At 38.4% G+C, this 13,292-nt stretch overlaps 1 protein-coding gene across 1 annotated transcript; it reads right to left on the minus strand.

Moving 5' to 3' along the window:
• Positions 1-4,665: 4,665 nt before the first annotated feature.
• On the minus strand, positions 4,666-12,083 carry pitx3 (paired-like homeodomain 3). Its single transcript, XM_030772574.1, has 3 exons — positions 11,975-12,083; positions 8,454-8,659; positions 4,666-5,232 (listed from the first exon to the last, which is right to left on the minus strand). The coding sequence occupies exons 1-3, from the start codon at positions 12,081-12,083 to the stop codon at positions 4,666-4,668; spliced, it is 882 nt and encodes a 293-aa protein (XP_030628434.1).
• Positions 12,084-13,292: the final 1,209 nt, after the last annotated feature.

Below are 13,292 nucleotides of genomic sequence, written 5' to 3' on the forward strand. Positions count from 1 at the left end.
CCTCACCATTGTCTCACTATTGTCTCTGTTGTATTAGCTTTGGAGCAAAGACTTAATGAGAAGAAAAGCTTGTAATCTCATAATGGCAGATTAGCTACAGCCCAAATGATCATCACTAATTTTTCACCATAAACACGGTGAACAAACAGGTACGTTTCTATTTAACCCTCTTAACGAAAGTAAGATTTTTTTTTTTTTTTTAAAGGTTTGTTTTTGTTAGTCTTTTTTTAAAAATGGCTTTCATCTTATCATTTTGTCTTCAAGCTGTGACATTTGTATGAATTATGTATCTTGATTCATGTCTCAAATATGCACATTATTCATGTTTTTCTTTTTATATCCTGGAAATCCCCTACAATGGATTAAACATGTTTTAGTTCATCATGCGCTATATTATGCCTCTGTGTTATTTCTGGTGCATAACCTGATATTTCACCGCCGGAAAATAAAAGATTATTCACGCTACCAGTGTAGCAACATATCTTTTGATATGAGCAACTGTATGTATAACACACCATAATCATCACAGCTGTATGTGAATCAGTTTATGACACACTAACACAGCATGGTAGAAGTTTCTAGGTCACACCACAGTGTACTTACTTACCTTTCTCAGTGACTTTTAGCTAACAGTTAGCTCTCAGCTCAAATTTCATGATAAACAAACAAAAAAAAATAAAAAGTCCAGCTGTTCATTAAATGTATTCATCATTTGGCAAGTTGTGCAAATAGTTCATGAGGCAAATATTATATTAAGATATCTCTATGAGATGGAATCTGTCCTTGATCAATTTGTCTTGTTAATAAGTTTTAGAAAGCCAGCAGGCCGACAGACTTTAATTTCGTTAATCCTCGTTTAGAACACAGTATAAAAAGAACTGATATTTCATCCATTCTGTTTATATTGTTAATACCAATTATTGCGTTGAAAGCTGCCTCCTCGAACCTCAATTACATGTATCAGATTTTCTGTTTTAATTTTGCCTTAGCACTCTATGACATCGATTCACCGCACCATAGATCTGAAACAAAATTATAACAAAGTTAAACCTAATTAAAGTGTGGTCCCCCTATTACATTGTGCAATTAGTAAATTAGTTAACATCAAACTCTGGCTCTTGATATTAAACTTCCTCCCCTTTGGAGTGTGTTATGTAATATATGAGTTTTATCATAAGCTTTCTGCCATTCAATAATTAGAATGTGTTAGCGTGACGGGATGTGCTGTTCTTTTAGTTCCATCATTTAGTTGTATTTCCAACTAAACTTGCAGTTATAGCTTCTGTTTGTCGTTTGAGCTTATACAGATATAGTCAGACGAATATATCTAAGGACTATTAAGGCCTATTAATTCAGTTGAATTAATAGGCCTTAATTTCCTGTTAGCAATTTAAGTCTGTTTCTGTTTTGCCACCAAGCAAAAAAATCGCCCATTTTTCCCTCTCCTTTTTCCACAGCACTCTTGACCTCCTTGTCATTTTGTTTTTTGTGGTTGAGTTTGTTGTGTTTCTCCTCTGAGCCCTTCATAACCCTCAGGCATACAGTGATTAACTTGCTTTAAAGTTCATTATTACGGTGATTGGGACAGCTATTTTGTCTTTGGGGGGTGGGGGGTGGGGGGCGCAGCTTTACTGTTCTGCTTTCGAGAGATTTCCTTTTTTTGGAAGTTGATTAAATTCATTTTTTATGATTGTTACTCTCTGGTTAAGTTCTACCGGCAGTGGTTCTGATCTTGTGTGAAAAATCGAGTTCATTAATGTCAACAGCGTGATCAGCATTTGCTTCAATCTCCCTACTCTTAAAGTGTGAGAGGCCGTTTGCTCTCCTAGATATTTATAGTCTGTAAAGGGAGATGCAGATGCTTGCTGTTTCAATGCTAATCTGTTGTTGACTGTAATTTAAGTGGTATTGGTCCCAAGGAAGTTTTACTGACAGCTTAAATTGTAATTGGTCCTCATTGAGTCCCTGGCATATCCCCTGCTCATAAAACTCTTAGCAGGCCATAATTACAGATATCGGTGATTCAGAATCAGACAACATGAAACTAAAGTCAGATACACAGAAAATAATTTCTGCAATGCCTGCTAAAATAGAAGCCAGTGTAAGATTAATGAAAAATGAAATTTTAAATACGTTTCTCCAATAAACTTTCCCCATAGATGCCACAAGGTCTATTTTAATTAAATGCTCTTACAGATGTTTGTACTATTTTTACACATTCACCGTTATTATTCAAGTGTTATAAAGCCAGAATATATTATGTTTATTTTAGCCAGTAAATTCCTGACAATAATTCTGGTGCAATAAGGAGACGTCTGGTCTTTAAGCAAATCCTGTGTTGACTGTGTAGTCTGAAAATGAGTCTTTTACCTTGCGATGTAGGTACACTAAACTCTCTGAGGTGCTTGTTACAGTGTCTATCAATTCGGGGGGGATCTTTTCAGACCATGGGTCATGACCACGGTAAATGCTGTTTTCTTTCTGGTTCATAGTCGGGGCGTATTGGGGTAAACATGGGGGAATTGAGGATATTTACCCTCCAGTGAGATATTGATTCAGAGTGCTGAGGGAGACTCATCAGCGTGACCACTCTTCACCTTCAGCCTCAGACCACTCTTTCACAAAGAGAGAGAGAGAGAGAGAGAGAGAGAGAGAGAGAGAGAGAGAGAGAGAGAGAGAGGGAATGTCTGATGCTTGGAGTATGTCTGGTACCACTCTTAGATTTACGGTTTAAAAAAAAATAGGTTTCCTCTTTTTTTTTTTTGTTTTTTGTTTTTTGAGAACTTTTATCTTTGTACTGCATGTCAGAAGAGTACTTTCCTTCCCTTCAGTCTGTAATATGATGAGAAGACTGTAATGTTCTTTTCCAAAATAATGTTTGATTTGCATTTGATTATTATACCTCGACGTGTATTAATATTTAATGGCCAGAGAGACCAGTTTGTGATGTTGGAAATCACAGTTGGTGCCAGTGAAAATTTAAATCAAAACACTCCCTCTGATGTAGAGAAGAAATTTCAACACACGCAAGGCTTTGTTTTTCCAAACTGAAACAAAAAACACCCAAAAAAAAAACAATTACTCAACGTAGCGATACGACACGGCTTGTAAATCTTGATCTAATTTGGGGTTTTCTATATATTTTCATTAAAAAAAAAAACCTGAAGCAGTTTCATTTGACCCGGGCTGTGGAATAGGGCAGCTCTCTTTCCTTCTGTCGTGAGACTGCAGGGAGGCCTTTTGTACATTTATGTAATGTTGGCAGTGCTCCCTAAACACTGCGGAGGCAAAGCACCAAGAATTCCACCCTGTTACAGGATATCTAGGAGAACACTCAGCTCACGACAGAGACCCCTCAAAGACTGTAGGTCAAAAGGATCAGTGACGTGCCAACAGGAACATCTATATCTCTTCATCTCTTCATCTCCCTCTCTCTCTCTCTCTCTCTGTCCTCTGTCTCCGTCAGTTATATTGTATAACGTTGCCAGGGTTACAAGATAGCGTTGCTATGGTGTCACAGGGACATTTAGAGAACATTATGTATACTGAAGATGGTTTGACTAACGTCATGGTGAATCATAGAAGAAAGACATTAGGAAACCTGTTGGCTTTTCAGTGTTTTTTTCCCTTTAGTGCATGTGTTATTCATAAAAACAAATACTTTTTTATTTTCTTTTAATGAGACAAAGCAGGCTACACCAGAAAAAAAGCTTGTTTTATAACAACTGCACTCTTACATACATTATTTTACAATCATAGACTCCCTTTTTAGAACACCACACAAATCTATATATTCAATGGCTTTTTTAGTTACCCTCTGTAAAAATGTTCTAAATTTTTCTGCTCTGACAGAAGTTGAAGTTATTTTTTTTTTCTCTTGTGGTTATTTTTCTTTTTTTTTTTTTTTTTGAAAACTACTCACTGCTAAGTTTTTGTCTTCCGTCTGACAGCAACCTTTGATCTTTGACCTCTGACCTAGGTGAATGGAATTCATAACAAAGATTAAAATTCCTAAAGGTGGTACTCATGGTACATCCGTCTAGGCTCTGCTCTTGAAGAACATGCTTATCTCATTTTCAGAGTACTACTTTTCATAGATATTTTATCACATACAAAACAAAAAAAAAGTCCATTATGTACATCCTTATACCAATATTGCCACTGTAGTTGCCTTGTTTTGATGGTAGGAGTGTTTTAGACATGTTTAGTTTGGCTAGTTGAGTTTTCGCGGCAGATACAGTACAAAACATTCGAATCCTCTTTGCAATTTGTAATTCACTCTTGTCATGCAGCAAAAAATCAGAGTGGACAAAACAGCAGAGAAGTTTTTTTTTTTTTTTTTTCTTCAACAGTTGGTCGGTTCAGCAACAAAGCCTCAACACGTTTTGAGTCCTTTGAGGCATGGTCCATTGTAAAGTTGTTTATCTACCGCTTTTTTTTTTTTTTTTCCCTCCAAGCTTACGCCTGTTGCGTACAGTCACTTTAGAAAAAAAAAAAAAAAAACGATGTTGTTTTTACCAGTCCGTATTGTAGGGTAGTACCTCAGAATCAGTTTGACTTAGGCAGGGTGTTTTTCTTTTTCTTTTTTTTTTTCTTCTTTTTTTTGTTTTTTTTTGTTTTTGTTTTAAGTTTAGGAGGGGATTTCGAGGAGCGGGGCAGTAATCTTCATACTGGCCGATCCACCGCGTACTGGCAGGGGCTTAGGTTGGACACCGGGTTCTGCACGGCCGAGTAGGCGAAATTGGCGTGTTGCTTCGCCTTGAGCCGGAGACTGGCCAAGCTGGAGTTACAAGTGTCTCTGTACATGTACGGGCTCGCCGTGGTGGCGTACGGGCAGGCCGCGGCGGACACCGCCGCCGAGTTGAGCGTTGGGCTGTTGAGGTTGTTGAGGTTGCCCAGGTTGTTGAGGCCTGAGCCGGGGACTCCCGCCACGGCCGAGGGAACCATGGACGAGGCCATGTTCATGGAGGAGATGGAGCTCGGTGGGGAGAACATGGGCTGGGAGGACAGGGGGCTGACGTTCATGGAGTTGAAGAAGGGGAAGCTCTTGGCCGACAGCGGGCTGCTCGCCAGGCTCTTGGTGGCCCAGTTGTTGTAGGAGTAGCCCGAGTACATGTCGTCGTACGGCTGCATGAGTCCGTTGAACTGGGCGCCGAAGCCGTTCTTGCACAGCTCGGCCTGCTGGTTCCTCTCTCTCTTTCTCCACTTGGCACGACGGTTCTTAAACCATACCTAGACGCGGCGGGGTAAGCAGAAGAGAAAACAGAACAAAGAAGATTAAGTTCCACTTTGCAGGGTGATTTACTGAAGAATGAGATAAACTATAGGGTGGGCCTACAAGTCCAACAACACCCTTGTTTGGAATGCAGTTTTTAATGTCGTAATCACTTTAAGTGTCAGACAAGGAAAAAAAAAAGTATACATATATACACACACACACACACACACACACATACACGCACGCACACCTTACACTCGCACACACACACACACCTCTTTTTCAAAAGCAATCTGTGGTGAAATGCTGTAGTTCTTAATATTTCACAGAATGTGTGTTGCACTCATTTATGCTTCATGTGTTTACTTTTTGGACCGTCAGCACTGAGAAAAAACCTGACATTGGGACACACGTCTGAAACTTGTCCTGAAATTTCAATAGTCTTCATTTTGTAAAGGGTCTCCAACTAAAGAATGAGGGACTAAACCAAGACTTGTGCTGTTTGCACAATGTTTTAGATAGCAGTTCTCATGAGAATGGGTTCTTTGAGACTTTGAGGGGGGAAAAAAAAAGTTCTATCAAGTAAAATTTAACTCTTATCAAACAGCCATATTAAGTGTGATTTATTAAAACTAAATCATTCACTTATTTAAATTATGAGCTTCCTCTGAGATAAATGTCAGGGGAGAGCTGCCCTCACATTTAGTCAAATTTAAAATCCTATTTTTAGAGAAGATTAGAAGGATTAAAGCTTTAATTGCAAATTTTAAATGAAAATATTTAATTTAGTTCTTTCAAAGAAATGAATCTTTCAGTTAAAAAAAAAAAATACATCCAGTGTTGAATCTTTCTCTGCCCAAGAGGCAAAAACTGAGATGAAAATTCTGTGGGAAAAAATACAAAATGAAACAGTTATGTTTGCTTCACAATTTAGTAATTAAAGTGTATATGAAAACGTTTAGATCAACAGAGACTGATCCAATAATTAAAAGAAGACAAAAACAGTAAAACACAACTGATGTGCAAACTTTAGTTCTGCTCTTTTTTCCCCCCCAACTCCGTTTTCCAACTAATCACGGCACAAAAGGCACAAATAGTAATGAAATCAAGTGTCATGAGTCAATCATTTTTACCTGACACAATATGAGTTTGTTTGAAGAGGATGAATATGGACTTTAAATTTTCACTTTACAGCTTGTTTTTACTCTTCACAAAGACTCTCGTCAAAATATAATGTCTATTGTTAGCTATGCAGCACATAAACGTCATGCTCAGATTACATGTGTGCAGTTACATAAAAAAAACCCAAAAAAACGTCATTCAAACCATCGAAGGCTACAAAACGCAAAAAGACAGCAGTGGAAAAACAAAACAAAGCCCAAAGCTACTGATGGACTATGGGAAGTTCAGTTGAAAAGTTTACCATATGGAAAAGTTTTATTTTTTTTATTTTTTATTTTTCAGATTGTGTTTCAATCCTCCGTCCAATGCACTTAATACCAGTTTATATTAAGAGACAGGGAATCCCTCTGCTGTGAAATGTACTCCTACCTTTCCATTGACACGTTAGCAATGTTGTTTAAAGGTTCTCAGAAAGAACCCAGTGTCAAATGCTAGCAGGATGGTCAGTATGTCACAAATCTTATTTTAGATCCACACTGACTTCCATCTTACTTCTATGACTATGATTCGGTATCAGGAACCTGTCAGGACCTCTGTAGAGTCTCTTTGACACATCTCTCATTTCTTAAAAAAGTAATTAGCGTAACAATTAAAGTTAGGCCCCATAGTGAATTACATCTCCTACAAAGATTTTCCATGTAAAAAAAAAAAAAAAAGTGCATGCTTTGCATCTGAGTGTAGATAGATTGAAGACAAATGTGGTTTCATGAATCTCCCATTGATAGGTTTTGAGAGCGTCACCATTAGTCATCAAACTGTCAGGAGAGCATGAAATGTAACCCCTGAAACAGGCTTTCATTAAGGAAATTCCTCCCTTCTCTGTGTGGTCCATTGGCTAAGAGCTTAAAGGTAGCAACGTTTCAGCCTGCCATTGAGTCCGTGCTATGATTTAGGGTTTGAGAGTTTATTAGGGACACATACTCACTCAATTGCATAAATCAACATGACGGGCTAAGCATTTCAGATATGCGTCAGGAGCGAGCATCCAGCTTGGATTACTGGCATATGTGGACGGTTCAGCTGGTCACTGACAGACATTAGGACCAGGGCAGCCTGGGTGCTGTTGTCCTTTCAAAATAACAACCAAGACTGCGTGCTATGTGACCTTTCCTCTGGCCAACGTGAATCTGATCCATTAGATGGCAGGCCAAGCAGTGATTGTATTGTCATCCATCAGGCTGGAAAACCCATCTGCTGTACTGCACAGTGTGTGATCGAGCAACCTCTCGGGTTTAGGTGAAAGGAATAGCACAGAGTTCTAATGGCTCATGTTTATTTATTTTACACGTTAGAAGGAACGAAAGCTATTCCCCGATGAATTCGCCTAACGTTGTCTATTCTCTTTGATGTTGCTTCAAGTGAGTCAAAAACTGTATTATGGCCAACTGAGACAATAACTTTATTCTTAGCATACATCCAGTCTTTACCCTTCCTGGAAAACAGAGCCAGAGAAAGTGATCTATGTAGTCAGAAGCCATAAACTTTATATTCCAGTGCTAACCGTGGACCCTTTCCACTAAAGGGGGAATTTGTGAACCATACTATTGACATTTAGGTTTAGGAGACCAAAACAAACATGTTTCAGCATAGTTTCTGCTCCCAACCTGCTTCCACCCCATACAGAAAAAGTCACTCGGTACTCATACAAATACGAAGACCAGTGTTAGATACATTTATCCCTCTTCTATGTTCTAAAAACATTCTGAAAACATTTGCTTTCTTCTTTGTTTTATTTTTCATTAATAGAATGCTTTGAAAAGTGTTCACAGGACTTAAACATGAGGTGATGCATCTGAAAAACCTGAAGGCATATACAAATCTTTTTAATCAGATGCATTCACAGATCTGAGAGGCAAATACAACTTCCTCTATCTGATTGCTATATATGCTAATTGACTGAACTGTAAAACAGGAGAGGACAGGAAGACAGGCACATATCAAGGGTCACAAAATTAGGTCACAATATAAAACAATATAAGGTCTTTATAATTTTGCCTCTGCTGGACAGAGCTGAGGTCACCCACTCAAACGTATACCCAGTGTGGAGGCTTACCCGTACTCGCGCCTCTGTAAGGTTGGTCCACACGGCGATCTCCTCTCGCGTGCTCATGTCTGGGTAACGGTTCCTCTGGAAGGTGGCCTCCAGCTCCTGGAGCTGCTGGCTGGTAAAATGGGTTCTCTGTCTGCGCTGTTTCTTCTTCAGCGAACCGTCCTCTGGATTCGACTCATCCGTCTGGTTCTGATGGGACTTTTCGTTGTCTGCTCAAAAGAAAATGGAGGAATCACATATGTGTTACGCTTTTCATAAGCAACAGTTCGATTTCAATGAAATGGCTCTAATTCAGATTCATACATCAAAGCACGTCAGTCTAGCCATCACAATATCAGAAGACATTAACGATGATTTACTTAGAGGGGTTTAATATTTAAGAAGGATGTTTATAAGACTTGTGTTTGAAACATATTTTGTCAAATGCCATCAAAATAATTATATGCAATGTCAGGTTTTCTGTCTTGCTTTTTTTCTTTAGCGATGTTACCTTGGAGAGACAAAACTGGATTATTTTTTTCTTTCTTTCTTTCTTTCTTTCTTTCTTTCTTTCTTTCTTTCTTTCTTTCTTTCTTTCTTTCTTTCTTTTTCATTCCCAAAAGCCCAAAGCGGATAAACAAATATGCTGTACTGTACTTTCTGTTTATCACAAAAAGTTTTTTTGTCCTTGTCAGAAGTACTCTACAGTCAACGATACTCAATAATTGTTTGACCCTAAAACAAGGCAAAAAGACAGGGCAGAATAGTATTTGTTATGTCTGCTCAAAATCCTCTCTGTGTGGATCAGAGCTCTGCAAATTGAGGACCTCACAGAAAGGGCTAAATTAGCTGGCCACATAATCCCAGGGATTAGGCGTTAGTGACAGGGCAGGTTTGGGGCTGTTTAGCGAAAGCTTAGCTCTCCAGGAGTGTAGTTATAAATGATCAGCAGGCTTTTTCAGTATCCACAGGTCCACAGTTAAAACCAGAGAATCAAGCCTCTGCTGTTATCTGTCTGTCCACTTACAGTACTTTGACTCTTAGTTAGTGTAACTGTAGTGTGAAGTAGTTTCAGTGAGAAGACAATATAACAAAACTCTACATAATGATGAAGAGATTAGGGTGTGCTGTCTGTTAGCGAATTCGGGATTATAAAATTGCTTAATTGTGTTGTCAGGCTTAGAATTTGAAGTGGCAAGTACAAAAGATTATTGTCACATGCAAGTTATCGTTTACATTTCTGCTCTTTTATAATCAATCCACTATATTTTTTTACTCAGGCGAATGTACTTTTTTTTTTTTTATTAAAGTTTATATTAGTGAGTTTAGTAAGTTCTTTTTTTTTTCATTTGCTTGTTTAAGATAAAGACATTTTCTTTGCAAAGTGGATGTACTGGACCAGTAAGTATATGCCATCATGGAAACATCACTCACACACATGGGTCACCTTAGATCATTAATAGGCAAATTAACCTGGGAGTTGCTTGTGTCCTGCCCATACTTAAATGGTTGAAATTATGAAGATTACACATGAGCTGTTCTGACATTTCGAATTTTACAAATCCCCATGACTCAGTTTTGTGATCATTAAGTACTTCATTTTTAATAGCTGTCTACCTCTTCATTTTGAAAGAAAGTTAACAGTGCCGAGCAAATGTTGGAAAGGTATTGAGATTACGAATGTGTATGACTGATATATGATTTTCTCTGAAAATATTAGTACGGGTTAGTTGTAAGCGAAAATACTGTGAACATCGCGAATCTTTTTTGTTGCATGTCATTCGCATGAGTGGCCTGATCTTGGCTCCACACTGTCTAGGTGCGCATTTGCGATTTACTAATGCAGAAGACGCACCCACGATTGACTGTAATTAAACCTGAATTTATCAGAAGCACTCGTATTGTCATGGACAGTGAAAGGCATTTCTGATTACTGCCGCATGGCACAGTCCCTCTCCCGGGAACAATTAGGCCTATGTGTTTTCTGTTTGTCTTAATTAACCAGATACGGTTATTATTACATATACAATTGTTTAAATGAAATAAGGATGAAAACCCGCTCATACATAGCTCCACATCACCCTGCCAAAACTGGATTCAATGTAGGTCGAGAAATCAGAAGGATTACTTAAAAGGCATGGCAGTGCGACTTTTTCCTTCGAGTTCCATCCGCTTGTTTATTCAAAGTCATCATTATTGATCATTAAACGGCACGCTGTATAATATCCAATGGATATCTCCCACGTGCATCCTACCATACTGTGTGGTGTATTTTTTTTTTTTTAATGTTCTGAATAAAAATCAAGGGGATAGGCAATTCCTGCGGAAACTGTAATACGAGGAGCTCCAATGCGTGCTTCATCAGTGATTGTGGACTAACAGTTCAAACCTTGTTTAAAATTACAGGTCACCATGATGATTTCTTGAAAGTTTGGATAGAATTTGCACCTATGCAGCTCATGCATTTTTTTTGTCGGTGACCTGACACCCACCGTGCAAATGATTTCATCGCCAAACTTTCCAAATGAAGGTAAACATGTTGTTTTGCCCCACTGATTATAGCCATACTGGGTGCCGTTTTGAGGAGATCACGTACAGCTTATTCGGACTCATTCGCTTCGGTTGGGTAAATTCTCCTACCAACATTTTTGACTAATGGGACCACAGAACCAGCGTGGCAGTTTAGTCAATCATCCATCCACGATTTACACCTCAGCACAATGCGAAATATCCAGGGGAATAGTTTAAAACAGGGTTTGGAGAAATTACCTTTCGCTGTTAACCTACGAGACAGTTCCATGATCGGATAAATATGGTCTTTGTCACGCCAAATAAAAATCGCCCCGATCATACGTAATATGTCGAATGCATAGGTTATAGAATTCATTAACATTTTTTATTAAATTCGTCTTTGCTGTATTTTAAGATTTGTTGATCACATAAGAGATCAACCAAAGAAAGAAACAGAACCACTTGATGGTTCATCGTCGAATCGCACTAAGAAATGTCTTCGTGCAATCGGAAGATTTTAAACGATTGAGGCATTAATAAAGAAAAGGGCGTGTACTTGTACACACTTGAAATACGGCTTAGTTTTCATAATAAAAGAAAAGAGTGGTTGAAATGCGCTTTGTTTGCTGGAGTTATGGAAGTGTATGACGGAGTCTTTTGTGTACTGTATATAGGAATATCTGTTAATAACTGCATTGAGATTTTTTAAACAGAAACAAAAACATTTTATTTACCCACCATGGTCTTTTTAAGTATCGTCGTGAATTACTAATTTGGGTTGACTTCGCGTTGCACATAACATAAGTAAATTATCATTATTATTATTATTATTATTATTATTATTATTATTATTACTATTATTGTGCAGCAATTCAATATGATCTAATCTGTCTCACTGTAATTCGGTCATTATAATAAAGAGAGTTCTGCCCTATTTTATGATCCACAGAAATGTCTCTCAAATTCTCACGACATACCCCAGTAGATGCCAGCTGCGTTTTCCTAGGCTATATATTGAGAATATGAAAACTGACCGCTGTTGTCTTGACCTTTGCATCCCTGATCGTGCTGAGGAGTCCCGGAGTCCGAGAGCGACAGTGCCGGGCTACGGGCTTCACTGTCCGTCAGAAGGTTAAAATCCATAACCCCTGCAGCCAGGCTCTGCAAACAACAATTCATTACATTTTAACAATTCAATACAATACATATGACGCAAAACACCATCTAACAAAACCCGGATCAGCAACACCAGACACACACGTGAGCGCACAAATACAAATACACACAACACACACACACACACACACACACACACACACACACACATACATATACCATACACAGGCGCGCGCCTACTTTTTTATGTTTTACTAAATCTTAAGTTGCCTTTTATGAATTTCAAGACGAAACGTGGAATGCAAACTTACAGTCAATTTATAGTCTTAAAATCAATATTTACGGATGGAACTTCCTTAAACAGTCATGAACGTAGCATGCATATTCGAAGACGATTGTTTTCATCGATAACACTTTCATGTACATATTTTATACTGAAGAGTAATGTGTGTCATTCAAGTAACAACACATTCATAAATCACCAGTCCAACCCCGTACATTTAAAAATCTCAGCTTGATATCCTCACGTGTCTGAAAAGCACGAGTACTTGATAATGCACTGAATTTTTGCAGGCACGTAAATCTAGCCTAATTTGCATGGTATGCCATCCTTTAAATGCATGCTTGCAATGGCTTGTGATCGATTCGTTTTGAGTATAAAAAAGTTCCGTGGTATGTCCGTCCACTCTGTTCGCAGTAAAACCGCTAAAATATATGATGACACTCGGTCTTAAATAGCAGCCTCGTGAGGGAGGCTGACGCGTAATGGAGACTAAAATAACGGCTCGTTTATTTATACAACCGCAGTTAACACCTTTAAGATATAGGGACACAATCACTCCCTCAAAGCTTCTTAGGATTTATGATGTTGTTGTTGGCTTCAACAACGAAGTGAACTCCAGTTCATTTAAGTGACACTTTACGCCGCAAAGTCAGCGTCCAGATCTATTTGAACAAAACCAAGAAATATCAACGCCAGTATCTGAATTTATGCAGCGCTTAAGGGATGTAACACCGTCACTGTTATAATAATACAACATATTTATTGACTTCACCTTCAGTTCGATACACGAGGCAGGAAAACAACTGTTTCGGAAATTTGATTTAAATGGGACAGATTTGTACGGTTTGAGATTACAGATGTGGCAGAGAAAAGCGAAAATTCTCAGAAACGATTCCTGAGGTAAGTCACAACTGAGACTGCTTTCTGAGAACTCCACTCAGAAACTGTAGTTA

This window comes from Chanos chanos, chromosome 4 (genome assembly GCF_902362185.1).
Source record: "Chanos chanos chromosome 4, fChaCha1.1, whole genome shotgun sequence".
Taxonomy (NCBI): domain Eukaryota; kingdom Metazoa; phylum Chordata; class Actinopteri; order Gonorynchiformes; family Chanidae; genus Chanos; species Chanos chanos.